Source organism: Scyliorhinus torazame, chromosome 7 (assembly GCF_047496885.1).
Source record: "Scyliorhinus torazame isolate Kashiwa2021f chromosome 7, sScyTor2.1, whole genome shotgun sequence".
Classification (NCBI taxonomy): domain Eukaryota; kingdom Metazoa; phylum Chordata; class Chondrichthyes; order Carcharhiniformes; family Scyliorhinidae; genus Scyliorhinus; species Scyliorhinus torazame.
Window position 1 is genome coordinate 46,686,327 of NC_092713.1, and position 18,882 is coordinate 46,705,208.

General features: G+C 44.8%; 1 protein-coding gene across 10 annotated transcripts in view; it reads left to right on the plus strand.

Annotated features, from left to right (window-relative positions):
• Positions 1–18,882, plus strand: part of ptprfa (protein tyrosine phosphatase receptor type Fa) — a 662,508-nt gene that overhangs the window by 576,822 nt on the left and 66,804 nt on the right. For all 10 annotated transcript variants that reach the window (XM_072510632.1, XM_072510637.1, XM_072510639.1 and 7 more), the window contains 3 exons: positions 5,942–6,061; positions 10,127–10,281; positions 13,530–13,815. In XM_072510632.1, the coding sequence (XP_072366733.1) occupies positions 5,942–6,061; positions 10,127–10,281; positions 13,530–13,815 (561 nt within the window). The remainder of the gene's footprint in view (positions 1–5,941; positions 6,062–10,126; positions 10,282–13,529; positions 13,816–18,882) is intronic.

The window sequence follows — 18,882 nt, forward strand, 5'->3', positions numbered from 1 at the left end:
TCCAGGCTGCCCAACCCCGGCGTGGTTCACGCCACTCTTTGGCGCCGGTACCGTCCGCCCGCCGGTTGGGGGAGAATCCCGGCCCACAGCTCTAAGTAAGTGAATCACTGAAGCAGCAATCATGAGGTTGGAGCTATATGCGGTCAAGACTTCTTGTGAGATGGATGGGTGCCGACCCCTTCACATTCCTCTTGTCTTCCCCTTTGCAACCTCATGCCCAAACCAAGTGTGTGCTGGAGCCATACCTGCTCAGCCGGAATAGGTCGGAGGCTACTAAGTGCAGAGGTGGCTCCTTAAAAATACACTTCAAGGCCCATGCTGAGATGAAATAAAATACAGTTGTAAGTATCTCTCACAAACTTACCTACATTAAAAAACTCATTGATAAAAGCCCATTTAAAAGCATACTTAAATCCTCTCAAGTACTTAATTTCTTATAAAAATGAACACTTGTACGCATCCCACATTAAAAATAGCTAATTCCTTAATAACCTCATGGAGTCGTCAATCGGACTGTGAACGTACAGCCCCCTGCTGTGATAATGATGTTGTGGAAGCAGCCAAGCAGTAACAATCCTATAATTAAAGCACTTGGGTTATGTCAACAAACCATTAGTAAAACTGTAAGCACCAATTCTTTTTCAACTCTTAAGTCACAGAGAAGCTGTTTTTCCTCAAAATTTAAAGGTTGTGCCATTTAAATAGTTTTGCAGCTTGACAGTTCCCCAAAGCATATTGTATTTTCTGAACATGTATGACTATTCTTAATCATCACTCACACATTGCGGTATAAGGTCCTTGCTCCCTTGAACATGTTTGATCAGCACAGAGTTCAAATGACCCTACTCTGGTTCAGTTTCCCCCATATATGGCCCATGCCCTACCTGTTTCTATACAGACAGGAACAGAATCTGTCAGAAATGGTGTGGGGGGGGGGGGCGGGGGTGGCAGGTGGAGTGTTGTCAGGTAATTTTCAGATCTGGGTCTTGTACCATTGTGGACAAGGTGCAGAGTCTCCATGATTCGGGGAAAATCTAGACCACAGAAGCAAATATTTAAAATTTAACATGTTTGATTGAAGTTGCTAAATATATTTGGATTTATTGAATTTGAGTTATAATATTGCGTTCTCACCTCAAAGCTAATTTAAATCTGATTTTTATTTCCACTGAGATTGCTCCTGAATAATGAGTAGCAGTTATTAGTCATTAAGATCTATTTTGAGAAATAAAAACTAAGACTTACAGAACTCCAGTAGGTAGCCTTTTTTGTAGTGTTCTTAGATGGACTCTAAGTAACTTGAGATTTGCATATTTTGTTCTTCTATATGGGTGTTCAATGCTTTTAGGAGTAGCATGATGGATTGTGAAAGCAATTATTGTTCCTCTGAGAAAATAATTCTTGCTTATACATCTGAATTATCTGTTGTGAGATCAGTGGTAGTGTGGAGCCATGAAGCACTCTAATTATGAAATACTTCCTCCATTTAAAACATTTCTACAACTATTAAAATTCAATTTACTAAAAGGGCAGTAAAAATATTCATCATAATTTGCATTGTCACTCAGACAATGTAACCGCCAGTTCTGAATAGTGAACGCCTCTTTTTAAAACCACACACATTTTATAACATCATGGGTTTGAGTTTGTATTTAATCATTAAAGAACAAATGTAAGAAATATGTTGCCTCATCTCCATATTTTGAGGCACATTTTCAACTTGTCATGCAGGCATAAAACTGGCATTGCAACTTGGCATTTCATTACAGAAACAGTTTGATGTTCTTGGCAGACAGTCAATGTGCAACACCAATTTGCTGCCCAGCTGGCAGGTTGACATAATATCCCTTTGTCTAAATTACTTGGGTTATTCCAGAAATAGTGACTACTGATTGCAGGTATATTTAAAAGGTTGATTTTTGTATTTAGTTTTGTTTGCTCATGGGTATCGCTGGCTGGACCAACATTTATTACCCATCCCTAATTGTCCTTGAATTGATTAATTGACCTTGAACTGAGTGCTCGGCCATTTGAGGGAACTGTGGGTCTGGAGTCACATGTAGGCCAGACCAAGTAAGGAAGGCAGATTTCCTTCCCCAGAGGACATCAGTGAACCAGATGGGGTTTTTCGACAATCGACAATGGTTTCATGGTCATCATTCGACTTTTGATTCCAGGATTTTTTTTAATTGAATTCACATTTCACCACTTGGGTGATGGGATTTGCCATGGTGGTATTTGAATCCTGGTCCCAGAGCATTACCCTAGGTCTCTAGATTTACTAGTCCAATGACATACAAAGAGGGGTAAATGGTGGCGCAGTGGTAATCTCAATGGATGAGTAATACAGAGGCCACCGGCTAATGCTCTGGGGGCAAGGGTTCAAATCCCAACATGGTAGCTGATGAAATGTATTTATGGGTGGCACAGTGGTTAGCGCTGCTGCCTCATAATCCCAAGGACCCGGGTTCAATTCTGACCTCGGGTGACTGTGTGGAGTTTGCACTTTCTTCCTGTGTGTCCGTGGGTTTCCTCCGGGTGCTCCGGATTCCTCCCACAATCCAAAGATGTCCAAGTGAGGTGGATTGGTCATGCTCAATTGCCCCTTGGTTGGGTGGGATTACAGGTTGGGTGGGGCTACAGGAATAGGGATTCGGCCTAGGTAGGGGGGTCTTTCGAAGAGTCGGTGTAGACTTGATGGGCCAAATGGCCTCCTTCTGCACTGTAGGGTATCTATGGATCTATTTTTTTTTATTTTTAGAGGTGCCCAATTTTTTCTTTTCCAATTAAGGGGCAATTTAGCGTGGCCAATCCACCTACCCTACCCATCTTTGGGTTGTGGGGGTGACTCCCATGCAGATACGGGGAGAATTTGCAAACTCCACACAGATAGTGACCCGGGCCGGGATCAAACCTGGGACCTCACTACCGTGAGGCAGCAGTGCTAACCACTGCACCACCGTGCCACCCCCTATGTATCTATTCTAATGCAGGTAAAAATGCTTAAGCTGTGTACTTATTCTTATCCATTACGATTTAATTTTGTTGAAATAATTCTGGTTTTAATTTTTTGGGGAGGCCAGGAGGATTGCAAACTTCTTAAAATAGAACCTTTTTGCCCATTTGGCCTTGCATTACTAATGTGCTAGTTTCCCAATATTCAGTGTATGAAATTTTATTGATATATTTTGGCAGGGTGACTGGGTTCATACATCTATTGTGTCAAATTTCACTGAAATTATTTATATTAGTTTGGATCGCCCTCTTTCAAAAAGCACTGGGGCCTATCTTTAACACTTTATTAAGCATGCGGCACTCAAAGTCATACTTGCAGTGCTACTGAAAATACTCTAAACTAATTATTGCAGTTTAAAAATAGTAATTTGGTAGTACAGACCTTGAGTATTGTTGAAAAAAGGCATGTTGTTGAAGCTTTTCATCTTGCACTCATCAAGACATAAGAATGCCAAATATAATGGGAACGACATTTCTGTACTTCATATTTTCTATGTGGTATCAAGCAACAGCTGGGTGCACACGATACAGTAAAGGCCAAGGGCCCTGACAACATCTTGGCTGTTGTGCTCCAGAGCTATCTGCACCTCTAGCCACGTTGTTCCAGCACAACACTGGCATTTATCCAATAAAGTGCAAAATTATCCGCATGTGCCCTGCCCACAATATGCAGGACAAATCTAATCCAGTTACTGTAATTACTACCCCATGGTCTAGTTTCAATCATCGACAAAGTATTGGAAGGTGTTATCGACAATGCTATCAAGTGGCGCACTGACCTATAATTTCTTCACCAATGCTTAGTTTGAGTTCCACCAGAAAATTAGCCTCCTGACCTCAATGCAGCCTTGGCCCAAATATGGACAAAAGAGCTAGATTCCAGAGGTGATCCGAGAGTGACTGCTTTTGACATCAGTATGCCATTTGATTGAGTGTGGCATCAGAGAGCCCACGTAAATCGGGAATTGGGAGAAAATTCCATTGACTGGAGTCATACATGGCACAAGAGAAGATAACTGTGGTTGTCAGACATCACTCATCTCAGCCCCAGGATGTTGCTGCAGGAGTTCCTCACGGCTGTATTCTAAGTACAACCATCTTGAGCTCCTTCATCAATGACGTTCCCTCCATCATAAGGTCAGTAATGGGAATGGTTGCATAGTATTCAGTTCCTTTTGCAGCTCCTCAGATACTAAGTAGTCCCATGTCCACATGCAAAAAGCTTGTACCAAATTCAGGCTTAGACTAATAAGTAGCATTTGCAACACGGAATACAAGATAATGATCATTCCCAACAAGAAACAATCAAACGAGGGCTGCACGTGGCACAGTGGTTAGCACTGGGACTACGCCGCTGAGGACCCGGGTTCGAATCCCAGCCCTAGGTTACTGTCCATGTGGAGTTTGCACATTCTCCCCGTGTCTGCGTGGGTTTCACCCCCACAACCCAAAGATGTGCAGGTTAGGTGGATTGGCCTATTTGGAAAAAAAAATAATTGGGTACTCTAAATTTATTTTTAAAAAGAAACAATCAAACAATCTCCCCTTGACTTTCAACGGGATCACCAGCCTCCACCATAAACATGGTCTTACCATTGACCAGAAACTTAAATGGGACCAGCCATAGCTATACTGAGAAGATCAAAGGCTGAGTATTCCGACTCTCACTAGCCCAGCAAGTGCCACTCCAAGAAGAAGCTAGGCATCATCCAAGATTAAGCGGCTTATTAGCTTAGTACCCCATCCACCATCTTAAGCATTCATTCCCTCCACCACTGGCACATCATGACTGCAATGTGTGCCATCTACAAGATGCACAACAGCAACTCACCAAGACACCTTTGATACCACTTTCCAAAGCTGCAATCTCAATTACCCAGAAGAACAATATCAGCAAGCACATGGGAAAGCCACCAATTGCAAGGTCCCCTCCAATTCTCACTTCATCCTAACTTGGAAATACATCGCCATTCCTTCACTGCCTTTCAGGTCAAAATCCTGGAACTCATTCCTTAAAAGTACTATGGCTGTACCCACACCAGATGGATTCAAGAAGGTGACTCCCAGCACCTTCTCAAGAGCAAGTAGGAATAGAATAATAAATTCTTGTTTTGCAAGTGACAGCCTCATCCCATTTTTTCAAAAAATTATCACAAAGTATGTATTTAAGGGCCTAATCCCATGTCATCTGAATGGCTTTAAAACATTCAATACATACTGGTAGATGGGATTGAATCACCAACAAAAATGTGCGGTCCTGTGCAACTTCACTGTGTGTCCACCATAACAGCTGTAATTACGCAGCCATCGGAGCCTGGCAGAACAGAGTCCGAGTGGTCTAGCCGGGGTGGAAAGTTGTGGGGAGGGAACCGAGGTTGGGAGGAGGAGTTTTACAAGAGGCAGTGGACGGGAGGAGCTGGAGACTTTGGGGGTGGGGGTGGGGGGGGGGGGGGGAGCTGTGTAGATTTAGGGTGACTACTGGTAATCCCTGATTCCTTTTTGTTGTTTGTTTATGTAAAAATGCGGGCTGATGTTTGGGGGTTGGTGGGCGGATGGGATCGTTGTTATTATGGGGATTGACATATCTTGCTGATTATTGTTTATTGTTGATGGGTGTAAATGTGGGAGAAAATGTGAAAAAGGAGAATTTTTTTTTTATTTTTAAAAACAGCTGTAATTACATGGACTCTTGTGCTGTATGGGATACACATGAGCAAATTTCTATCATAGCATGAAATACTCACAATAATGGTGTCTTTTTATGTATACACTGTAAATGTTTATATGATCTTTACATGATTTCAGTCATAAATGTATTATCTTAATTGTTAGATATATATGCAGTTTAATCAAACTCTTGATTTCTGGTAACAATCCCCTTCCAGGTCCCCTGTTCTTTTAACATTCTTAATATATTTTTCTATAGGTGAAATGCGATCAATATTGGCCGTGCCGTGGCACAGAAACATACGGAATGATTCAGGTCACCCTATTGGACATAGTGGAACTAGCAACATATTCTGTTCGGACGTTTGCACTCTATAAGGTACAGAATCATTTGTGTTCTCTGTGTCTGTTTACACAAGTGTAAACGTAAGGAGATAAGCAAGTGGAATTTCCTGTACTATAGTCCCAAATGGCATCCAAATTATTGATGCACTGCAGATTTAAAGGAAGCATTAATTCTGTTGATCTAACAGAAGTGGTCCTGAATATCCTCAATGATTTTTCTGATGTCTGCACTTGAGAATGTAGCATTAAGCCTACATATAAATAGCTTTGCACATACGGTGGTGAGAAATACAAAGATGAGATCCGAGATGGCCTATACTCCTGCTCAGTATTGAAGCATTACTGCATTTTCAAGGTGTCATCATTTGAATCATATGTTAAATCTCATCTGCACTACCAAATGGATGCAAAAAACCTCAAGGCAGTATTCAAAAAAGAGCAAGGGAGCTCACCCTGTGTCTTGACCAACAATCATCCCTCAAATAACAGGTGCTTTGCTGTTTGCAAATTGGGTGTTGTGTTTCCTACATTACAATAATTACTACACTTCAAAAGTATTTCATTGTAAAGTGCTTTGGGGTGTCTTAAGATTATGAAATTTGCTCCATAAATACAGGTTATGATTTCCAAATTCCCTGGATTCTAGAACAGTCCCAGTGAATTGGTAGTTTAAAAATGTACAATGTTGTTCAAGAAAGAAAGGAAGGTGAAAACCGAGATCTACAGGCCAGTTAGTATGACATCAGTTGACAGGAAATGTTGGATTCTATTATCAAGGAAGTCTTAACAATGCACTTAGAATATCAAAGTGTGACCCAACAGAGTCAACATGGTTTTATGAAATGGAAATCATGTTTGGCAATTTTATTAAAGTTGTTTAGATAACTAGCAGCATAGAAAAAGTTGTGGTACATTTTGATTTTCAAAAGGCATTTGATAAAGTAATTGTTACACTTAGGGCATTTATGAGAACTTATGTTTTGGGATTGTGCCTTTAATTTGAGGGAAGTAAAGGGGGTCGTATGATCTGTTGCCTGACTGCAAACCTTGGTGGTTTGATTGTTAGAGATTAAAGAGGGCCCATATTGTTTCTTTGAGAAGAGGTTGAAAAGTGTTTACATTTAGCAAACAGACTATTGCCATAGTCTCCAACAGTGGATAGATTGTGAATCTCCAAAGTCCCAGAAAAGTGTTGAGAAGGTTGGGTTGTAAGCAATTGTGCTTTATGCTGACCATTTACTGACAAGATATGAGTTGCGGTCCCAAGGATAACTAATCAACATTTCTACCAGGATACTAGCCCTATTTGATTCATGTTACCATGGAGATGAGCTTTGAGAGGGGAAGGGTTTAAGTTGTCCTTGAAAACTCAGACTAGGTTAATTTGCCAGGATCGAGGAGGGAAAGCAATAATAGGCAGCAAGACATTGTAATTTGTTATTGTCAAAAATGCGGGTGGGAGTTTGTGTTGCATTGAAACAAAGCTGGAATGTTAGCCACGTTTGCACTAGTGGGAAAGAAGGTGGCAGATGGAGTATAATGTGGGGAAGTGGTAGTAAGAATAGGAAAGCTGAATGTTTTTTTAAAGGGCATGAAACTTGTAGGTGGGTCATGTACAGAGAGACTAAGGTGTACACATACAAGGAACAGAGAAATGTGGCGGGTACAGTGACGGTTCATTAGACTAATTTCTAGGATGGTGGTATGCTTGTCCAATGAGGAGAAGCTGAGTGAATTGGGCCAATGCTCTCTTGAGTTTAGAAAAATGAAACACAAAGTTCTGAAGGTGCTTGACAGAGTAGAGACCGATGGTTGTTTTTCCCCTGGCTGGAGAAATCTAGAACGTGGGGAACAATCTCAAGATAATAGATCAATCATTTAGGACCGAGAAGGGACCAATTTCTTCACTCAAGAGAGTTGTGAAAGTTTGGAATTCTCTATCCCTGAGAGAGATGTGGATGCTCCATTGTTGAGTATATTTAAGGCTGAGATAGACAGATTTGTGGTTCTCGGAATCGAAGAATATGGGGAGTGGGTGGGAAAATGGTTTTGTGGCAGAAGAGCACCCATGATCATTCTACTCCTCTTATTTCTTACGTTCTTAAGACTTTCTGTGTTATTGAGAAGATGAAAAAATCCTTTTCAAAATCACAGAATTGTTACAGTGCAGAAGGAGGCCATTCAGTCCATCTTGTCTGCGAATGAACATTATGACTTTATGCCATTCTCCTGCCTCTTCCCCGTAGCCCTGCACATTGTTTCTATTCAAATAATCATCTAATACCCTCTTGAATGCTTCGACTGAGCCTGCCTCTACCACACATCTAGGCAGTGCATTCCAGACCCAAACCACTTTTGCAAATTGCTTTGAATCTATACCCTCTCGCTCTAGATCCTTTTACGAGCAGAAACAGCTTCTCCTTATCTACTCTGTCCAACCCCCTCATCATTTTGAGTACCTCTATCAAATCTCCTCTTAACCATCTCTCCAAGGAAAACAGAGCCAACATCTTCAATCTGTCTCTTCAATCTGTCTTCATAACTGTCTCATAAGTGTCTAATCCCTGGAACCATTCCTGTAAACCTCTTCTACACTCTCTCCATTGCGTTCACATCTTTCATAAAGTGTGGTGACCAAAACTGTACATAATACTCCAGGTCTAACTAGTGTTGTATATAAAAGTACAGCACAGGAACATACCCTTCGGCCTCCAAGCCCATGCCGACCATGCTGCCCGACTAAACTACAATCTCCTACACTTCCTGGGTCCGTATCCCTCTATTCCCATCCTATTCATGTATTTGTCAAGATGCCCCTTAAATGTCACTATCATCCCTGCTTCCACCACCTCCTCCGGTAGCGAGTTCCAGGCACCCACTACCCTCTGTGCAAAAAAACTTGCCTCGTACATCTACTCTAAACCTTGCCCCTCGCACCTTAAACCCATGCCCCCTAGTAATTGACCCCACTACCCTGGGGAAAAGCCTCTGACTATCCACTCTGTCTATGCCCCTCATAATTTTGTAGACCTCTATCAGGTCGCCCCTCAACCTCTGTCGTTCCAGTGAGAACGAGTTTATTCAACCGCTCCTCATAGCTAATGCCCTCCATACCAGGTAACATCCTGATAAATCTCTTCTGCACCCTCTCTAAAGCCTCCACATCCTTCTGGTAGTGTGGCGACCAGAATTGAACACTATATATAAGTTCAGTGTAACCTTCTTGTTTTTGTACCCTATGCCACTATTAATAAAGCCTGGGATACTATCTGCTTTATTAACTGCTCTCTCCTCCTTTAATAACTTATGATCACAAACGCTCAGGCCCCTCTGTTCCTGCATATCCTCTGGATTTGTTTGCCTCATTTTATAATGTCTCTATGTTCTTCCTACCCAAATGAATCACTTCACACTTTTACACACTGAACGTCATCTGCCACCAATCTGCCCACTCCAACTTGACTGTGTCCTTTTGAAGTTCCAGACTTTATTCCACACAGTTTACAATGCTTCCAAGTTTCGTATCATCCACAAACTTTGAAACTAAGACCTAGATCATTCATATATATCAGGAGCAAGGGTCCTAATATGATTTCCTGGGAAACTCTATTACAAACCTTCCTCTAGCTTGAGAAATATCTATAAACTATTATTACTCTCGGTTTCCTACTACAGAACCAATTTTGTATCCACATTGTTGCTGTCCCTTTTATTCCATGAGCTTTAGCTTTGCTCGCAATTCTGGTGCCATGTACACTACGAGATGGCAAATTCAAGGGGTAGGCCGTACATATAGTTTGATGCATTTCAATGGAGCTGAGGTTGAATTTAATATGGATAGACCAAAGTAACAATGGGCATTCTAGATTTCTCATTCACTAAAGGACCAGCAGTAGATGTTCTCATAATTATCAGTTGTCTTGATCTTTGCCATTCAAAACTGTCCCTCTTATATTTGACTTAAGTTACTGCACCTGTAAAAGGATGTTAGTGTTAGATACTTTGAACAAACTTTGTTTTCTGTAACCTTACAACATGTGTACATTCTTCTAGATAAATTCAATCACAAAACTGTTTAGAAATGCTCTTTTCTCAACAGAATGGCTCAAGTGAGAAGCGGGAAGTTCGTCAGTTCCAATTCATGGCTTGGCCAGATCATGGTGTTCCAGAATACCCTACTCCAATATTGGCCTTCCTGAGGAGAGTTAAAGCATGCAATCCCCCAGATGCTGGCCCTATGGTGGTTCACTGCAGGTATGTGAAGTTGCAATAGTTTTAGAGCCAAAGTGAAACACTGACATTTATTATAACATGAATTGAATAATTTTGGCATTCATACATAATGTATTTAAAAATTACGGATTTGCCAGCCATTTGTGTTTTGCGCTCACTTTTAGCTTTCTAGGAACTGAGTCAGCGTTTTCAGACAAAACTCAGCCTTAGTCCCATTCAGGTATTGCATCAGGCTTTTTCTTCAGGATTAACTCCAAACTCTAATGGTTGAAATAATAACTAAATACTATAGGAGTACACGGATCAGCAATGCTGAACATTTACTTTGTTTTGCTTTTTTGCAACCAAGAGGTTTTTACTCTTTAAAAAAAGAAAGGAAAGACAAAGTAATACTGTATTTGGATTTTTTTTTAAATATATTTTTATTGGGTTTTTGAACAACGTATATTTACCGTTATGCACACAGAATAAGAAATATATATATATATATATATATATATATATAGACGAGAAGGGCACACCCAAACACACCCAAAAAAAAGTGATAATAAAAAATAAAGTAACAAATAAAAAAGAATAAATGGTAGGGTATTGTGCACCAGCTCAACAGCAGCAACTCTGTACAAGTGGCAAAATTAGTTACAATACATAAGTAGGCGACTGTTTGGGGGGGGCGGGGGGGGGGGGAGGGGCGGGCGTGGAGACTGGGGAGGTAAATATACATTTGGGTGCCGGAGAAACAATTACAGTGGGCAATACTCAAATGGGTTTGGTGTTGGTGTTGTCGTTTTGGATTTTTAACAGACAATACCAGACTCACTTCACTTTACACCTGTCCAGTTCACAGAGACACAGTGTCCCATTGAACTTCTTACCCTTTCACAGAGACATCGCTCACCACCCACCCTTGCCATCCCCACTCCAAAGCACTACTTATTGCTTCTGACCCCCTTTTTTCACCTTTTTCTCTCTTTTACAATTCATTTTCTGCACTGTTATCTTGGGTTGGCATCCACAATCTGCGAACTGGTCAGTCCTATGTCTGGTGCACTGGACTAGATCTCTTGTCTCTTCCCAGTGCCACTACAAGACCAAACCACTGGGAGTGTGACTTACGTACATTGTAGATTTTAGCTATTTGAGGAATTGCAAATGGGGCTGACTAGTCCCATTCCTGACCTCATTGAAAAATAGTACTGAAGGTGGATGCTGCCTTGATGTCAAAGGCGGTCACTCTCACCTCGGGCGCGATTCTCCGCTCCTGCGATTAAGTGCCCACACCGTTGTGAACGCCGTCAGGGTTCACGACGCCGCGAAACGGCCCCGATCTCGACCGATTCAGGGCCCGAAAATGGGCTAGGATCGGGTCCGCGAGAAACTCGAGGGGTGTGTCGCGAATGCAGCGTCGTCAGCGCACGCGGGAAGCCGTCGTTTTGGGCAGGCGGCTCAGCCCATCTGCGCCGGAGAATAGCGGGTGTAGCGGAGAATCGCCATTTTGGGTGTCCCGGGCGATTCTCCGGCCTGCGCCGCGCAGAACTCAACGGGGTCCGTTATCGCCGCTTGGGTGAATCGCGGGAGGGCGCCGGACCGGCTTCGCGGGGAAAAATGGCGCGCCAGGGGATTCTCCCAACCGGCGCGGGAGTGGAGAATCGCGCCCCTCATCTCTAGAATCCTCAAACATTTGTATCCATGCTTTAACCAAGGCTGTAATGAGGTCTAGAGCTGAGTGGACCTGTTAGATCCCAAACTGAAAATTAGTAAGCATGTTATTGGTGAGTCAATGCCACTTGATAGCACTGTGGACAACTCCTTCCATAACTTTTGGGAGTAAGCTGGCAGGATGAAAATTGGTCACTTTAGATTTGTGGACAGAATATAACCTGGGCAATTTTTCACTTGCTGAGATATGCCAGTGTTGTAGCTCTCCTGGAGCAGCTTGGCTAGAAGCTCCAGTAACTCTGGAGTACAGATCTTCAGCTTAACACAGAAGATGTTGTTGGGACCCTTAAGCTTCATTGTACCCAGTTGCACTCCACTGTTTTTTGCTATCAAGTGGCATGAATTACAGTATTTCTCAAATGTACAAGATGTCCCAGACACTTCACACCTAATGAAGTACTTTAGATATGTAGCTGGGCAGCACGGTGGCGCAGTGGTTAGCTGTGCTGCCTCACGGCGCCGAGGTCTCATATTCGATCCCGGCTCGGGGTCGCTGTCCGTGTGGAGTTTGCACATTCTCCCCGTGTTGCGTGAGTTTTGCCCCCACAAGCCAAAGATGTGCAGGGTAGGTGGACTGGCCATGTTAAATTACCCCTTATTTGGAAAAAATGAATTGGGTACTCTAAATTTATATTAAAAAAAAGAAATGTAGCCACTCATAGGCTTGTGCAAGCTCCGTTTGAAGTTCCATTTCAGGCACTTGAGGCCTAAGTTTAGGCTGACACTCTAGTGCAGAACTGAGGGAGTGCTGCACTGTTGGAGGTGCCATTTTTCAGGTAAAGCATTAAACTGATGCCTGACTGCCCTCTCTAGTGGTGGAAAACCACTCCATGGCACTATTTTGAAGAAGAGCAGCTCAATTTCCTCAGACGTTAATTGTTATCTCTTAACAAACCCAGTCATTCATCTCAATGGTATGTGTGGGACCTGGTTAGACATATCTGAGGTTGGTGCAGAGGTGCCATTGCACACATAAAAATAGTTGCGTACGAAACTATCGGGTCCTGCTGAACAACCCCCACTCAACAACTACTCCTCCTCCTTTCGCGAACCCCCCCCCCCCCCCCCCCCCATGGTACAGCTCTCAGACTGGGGTTAGACCAACTTTTGAGCATTCACATCAGTCATAGTGGGAAATTTGGGAAGTACTTTACTTAAGGCAATTCATACACGGCAGAGTAGCAACATAGATGGCCAGTCGCTGTTTTGATGTTGGTTGAGATAAAAGTTAGGAAAGCTCCAACCCAAACAAAAAGATGGGGTTCGATATAAAATCTCAATCAAAAAGTGGTGGATTTAACATTACAGTACTCCCTCATTACTGAACTGAAGAGTCAACCTCGATTGTGTGCCCATTTGCCTAATGAAGGGCTTGCGCACATGACCTTAGAGGATAGATTTCGCCTGCTGAGCCATGGCTGACATCTAAAGCACCGTGGCACCTTTTTCTTAAAAAAATGTTTTTAGAGGTTTCTTTCAAGGAATTCGATCAACCACTTTTGCATAAATAATTTAATATTTCGTGATGAATGTGCTTTCTTTCCGCACAGTGCCGGTGTGGGTCGAACTGGCTGCTTTGTTGTAATTGATGCCATGCTAGAACGAGTTAAACATGAGAAGACAGTTGACATCTATGGTCATGTCACCTGCATGAGAGCACAGCGAAATTACATGGTACAAACTGAAGATCAGTATATCTTCATTCATGAGGCCCTTCTCGAGGCAGCAACATGTGGAAACACAGAAGTTCCAGCAAGAAGTCTCATCGCTCATATACAGAAACTTGACCAGGTTCCACCAGCTGAGTCAGTTTCGGCCATGGAGCTGGAATTCAAGGTCAGTGCTGCATTTAAGTTTCACACATTGCTGTTATATTTAGTGTGATCCCTTTAAGTCGCCACTCAGCTTGTCTTGATAAAAACATTGAAAATATTAAGTGTGTAATATTTTATAATTTGCAACCCTTTTAATGTTCTCACTTCACTTCTAGTGCTTGATCTAGAACTGGGCTGGTGTTCATTCATTCATTCATTCTGTGATTATTTCCTCCTCCCCAACTCCTTTCTTTCCATTTTGCAGCAAAATGGCTGGGAAGAAGGAAGTCACAGAGTGAATTCCTGAACCTGCACTCTTCTCACCACTATGCTGGCCATGCCTAAACATGTTCTGTTTGATATTTTGAAGAAAAATAAAACAAGAAAGGTTATCCGAACATCATAGGAATATCAGTACAGGCGGTGACTATTTAATGCCTCTGGGCTTGATTATCTATCTTATATATGTTTTTGTTTAACTCGCCTTGATTTGTAGCAATTAACTCAGCTTACAGTCATGGGTAATGCATTCCATATTTTACTTAACCCTCTACATGAAATCCTCAACCGTTATGCAGCTAGTACAATTCTAAATTTGTAATAATCTTCACTCTCTCACATCTCACACAAAATGTTTTTGCACTTGTATAAGTATTCGGCCCCTTTTTCTTTCTGCTCCACTGAAATGCAGTCCTAGTTTTTTCCAACTCTGGTGTCATCCTAGTGCATCTAAGGGTCTTATTAAATTGGACTCAGGCAGTTATTTGCACTGTTGGTTCCCAAAGTACAGTTTTTGTGCAGGCTGCTACAAGCTGAATTGCCGCGGCGCATTTATAATGGGGGGGGGGGGGGGGGGGGGGGGCCTGTCTGGAAGACTTTTGTAAGCATTGGGAAATTGGTTTGTATATGAAGGTTCAACTACATTCAATAGTCTGCAGACAATTTAAAATAATACATATTGTATTAACCCCTGAAAAATCCACTGTGCACAATTAGTTATATTTTGAATGTCAGGCATTTCTATGTAGTGAAGACAAGCAGAGTTGCTAAACGCAGTGGGGTGAATTCTCCATTTGGGAGACTAGGTTGTCCCACCGGAGGAGAATTCCAACCGATTTACAATCCCCCTGGGAGTGAAAATCAGGATGCAATTCTGTATCTCTTGCCATGCAAATTTATGCAACCTGACAGCGAAGTCCCGCAGCCGCCCCTCCACAACCACACCGCAAAACGGCCCCCCACCCCCAGATTGCCTGTGTGCCCCCACTTCCCCCAAGTACGGAGGTGATATGACCCCCCCTCCATATCTAAGAGAAGTAAATGCATTCCCAGCGCTATGTGCATTCCAATCACTCAAGCTGGCGATTGGAATGCACTTACCTCGTTTTTAAAAAATAATAATTTTTATTAAAGGTTTTCATAAAATTAGAGAGAAAAAAAAGAACCCAACAGGGTTAAGTACAAAACACAATCTAGAAAAGCAACCCCCCCATACCACCCCCCATTAACACCCCAACTTAACACAACAGGTATATACACCCCCTCAGACCCTCCAGTGTAAATAACAAAAACGATAATAAAGTAACCCCCCCCGAGCTGTTGCTGCCATTGACCAATGTCTATCATTCTGCCAGAAAGTCTAAGAACGGTTGCCACCGCCTAAAGAACCCTTGTACCGACCCTCTCAAGGCGAATTTGCACCCTCTCCAATTTAATGAACCCTGCCATATCGCTGATCCAGGATTCCACACTTGGGGGGCCTCGCATCCTTCCACTGAAGAAGAATCCTTCGCCGGGCTACCAGGGACGTAAAGGCCAGAATTCTGTCCTCTTTTGCCTCCTGCACTCCCGGCTCCTCTGCCACCCCAAATATTGCGAGCCCCCAACCCGGTTTGACCCTGGATCCTACCACCCTCGACACCGTCCTCGCTACGCCCTTCCAAAATTCCTCCAGCGCTGGGCATGCCCAGAACATATGGGTGTGATTTGCTGGGCTCCCTGAGCACCTAACACACCTGTCCTCTCCCCAAACAAACAGCTCATCCTTGTCCCGGTCATGTGTGCCCTGTGCAGCACCTTAAACTGTATGAGGCTGAGCCTCGCGCACGATGAGGAAGAGTTCACCCTCCCCAGGGCATCTGCCCACGTCACTTCCTCAATTTCCTCTCCCAACTCCTCCTCCCACTTCTCTTTTACCTCCACCACCGAGGCCTCCTCCTCCTCCTGCACCAGCTGGTAAGTTTCCGAGATCTTCCCCACTCCCACCCACCCCCCCGAGAGCACCGTGTCCTGTACTGTGTGTGGCAATAGCCGCGGGAATTCCACCACCTGCCGTCTGGCAAACGCCCTTACCTGTAAGTACCTGAAGGTGTTCCCCGGGGGGGAGCCCGTACTTCTCCTCCAGCTCACCCAGGCTGGCGAACTTCCCGTCCACAAACAGGTCCCCCAACCTTCGTATCCCTGCCCTGTGCCACCCCGAAAACCCTCCACCTGTTCTTCCTGGGGTGAACCGGTGGTTCCCCCGTATTGGGGTCCACGCTGAGGCCCCAAATTCACCCCCTGTGCCGCCTCCACTGCCCCCCAAGTTTTGAGGGCAGCCACCACTACCGGGCTCGTGGTATACCTCCTTGGAGGGAGCGGCAGCGGCGCCGTTGCCAGCACCCCCAGACTCGTACCCTCACAAGACGCCATCTCCAGCCTATTCCATTCAGCCCCCTCCATCACCCACTTGCGCACCACCGTCGCATTGGCGCCCCAGTAGTACCCACAGAGGTTGGGCAGTCCCCCCCCTATCTCTACCCCGCTCCAGGAATACCCTTCTCACCCTCGGAGTCCCTCGCGCCCACACAAACCCCATTATACTCCTGTTAACCCGCCTGAAAAAAACCTTCGGGATAAACACGTGGAGGCGCTGGAATAGGAACAAAAACCTTGGGAGCACCGTCATTTTAATTGACTGCACCCTACCCGCCAAGTACAGCGGCAACGCGTCCCACCTCTTGAACTCCTCCTCCATTTGCTCCACCAGCCTTTTAAAATTAAGCCTATGCAGGCCCCCCCAGCTCCTGGCCATGTGGACCCCCAAATACCTGAAGCTCCTCTCCGCCCTTTTTAATGGGAGCTCACCAATCCCCCTCTCCTGGTCCCCTGGATGAACTACGAACAGCTCGCTCTTCCCCATGTTGAGCTTGTACCCCGAGAAGTCCCCGAATTCCCTAAGAATTCTCATTACCTCCGGCATTCCTCCCACCGGGTCCGCCACATACAGCAGCAGATCGTCTGCATAAAGCTACACCCTGTGCTCCTCCCCACCCCGCACCAACCCCCTCCAGTTCCTTGAACCTCAGTGCCACAGCCAGGGGTTCAATCACCAGTGCGAAGAGCAGGGAGGACGTCGTCCCTCGGTGCAACCGAAAGTACTCAGACCTCCTCCTGTTTGTGGCCGCACTTGCCATCGGGACCTCATACAACAGCCTAACCCACCTGACAAACCCCTCCCCAAACCCGAACCTCTTCACCTCCCACAGGTACCCCCACTCTACCCTATCGAGGGCTTTCTCAGCGTCCATCGCCACCACTATCTCCGCCTCCCCCTCCCTCGCTGGCATCATGATAATGTTCAAAAGCCTCCGCACATTCGCGTTCAGCTGTCTCCCCTTCACAAACCCCGTCTAGTCTTCATGGATGATCTGCGGCACACAATCCTCAATCCTCGTGGCTAAGACCTTCGCCAGCACCTTGGCATCTACATTTAGCAAGGAAATCGGTCTGTAAGATCCACAATGCAGGGGATCCTTGTCCCGCTTCAGGATCAAGGAGATCAGTGCCCGGGACATCGTCGGGGGCAAAGTCTCTCTTCTCCCCCCCCCCCCCCCTCCCTCTCCCTTACCTCATTAAAGTCCTGACCACTTGCAATCCATGAAGGGGGAATGAATGAATCAAAGCTGTGGCTGGTTTGTGGAACCTGTCAATCACAGCCCATGACTAGAAAGTTATGAATGCATTGCACCTAATGGATCTGTGGGGTTGAAACACAGGTCACAGCTGTTCTCCTTTGAGGAATGGGCCCGTGGAGCCTTCAGGTAAGTGTAATAGCTGTAATTCTTTACACTGACCCTGTCTGGACTGCTCTCTAGCTTCCAGACAGCGGTCCCTTTTACAGGGGGGGGGTCCTTTAGTCAGGGGTTCCCGTGTGAGGCCCCTTTAGTTAGTGCGTCCCTCAGGTTAGGGAGGTGACTGTGCGGGTCCCTTCAGTTAAGGGGATTTTGTGAGGGGCCTTCTATTAAGGGGTCACTTTGAGGATTCCTTCAGTTAGGGCAGTGTTTTTAAAAACCTTTTTTCCGGGGACCCATTTTTACCGACCGGCCAAACTTCAGGGCCCACGCCAACCGACCGTTGCAACCCATGCCAGTTGACTTTCACAACCCATGCCGCCCAAACATCGTGACCCATCATTTTCACTTACCTTTAGTGCCTGCTTGGTCCTCACGATCTCACTTGTTTTGTCATTCAATGTTACATTTCTGTATGTGTTGTTCACCAGAGGTCCTGGAGCTCACACCACCACTGCTTTGTCCTGTTGTGGACTCTCCTGATCAGCTCACACCACCACTGCTGTCCTGCTGTGGATTCTCCGGAGCCACTCACTCCAGCAGGTGTGAGACCCTGGCCTGTTTGTGTCTCTGGCCCTCTCTTTCTTATTATAAAATGATCCATTTTAAATTTTTCAGTCCTGTTGCATGCTTGCTGCTGACAAAATGGAGGAATCGCAATCCCGCCCAGAGCTCGTGACATCGGTGTTCGAGGCACGTGACCTGCAGCCTGCCTCGCTTCAGGCAGGAAGACTGCAATGAATTGAAAAAAGATCTTCTCCTGAGTCATGGTGCTGACCTCAGGTGGAAGTGGTACTTCTTGCTGGGCTCCAGGCATGTGCACTGATGAGCGGGCACGCATACGTGGCGCACCCGGATTTTAAAGCCAGTCGTGGCTGTCATTTTTAAAGCCGCTTGCCGCCGGCATTTTTAAAAGCTGGCTGCTGTGGCCATTGCCCGTTAATTCCCGCGATCGGGAACGCCGTGATGGATGGCTA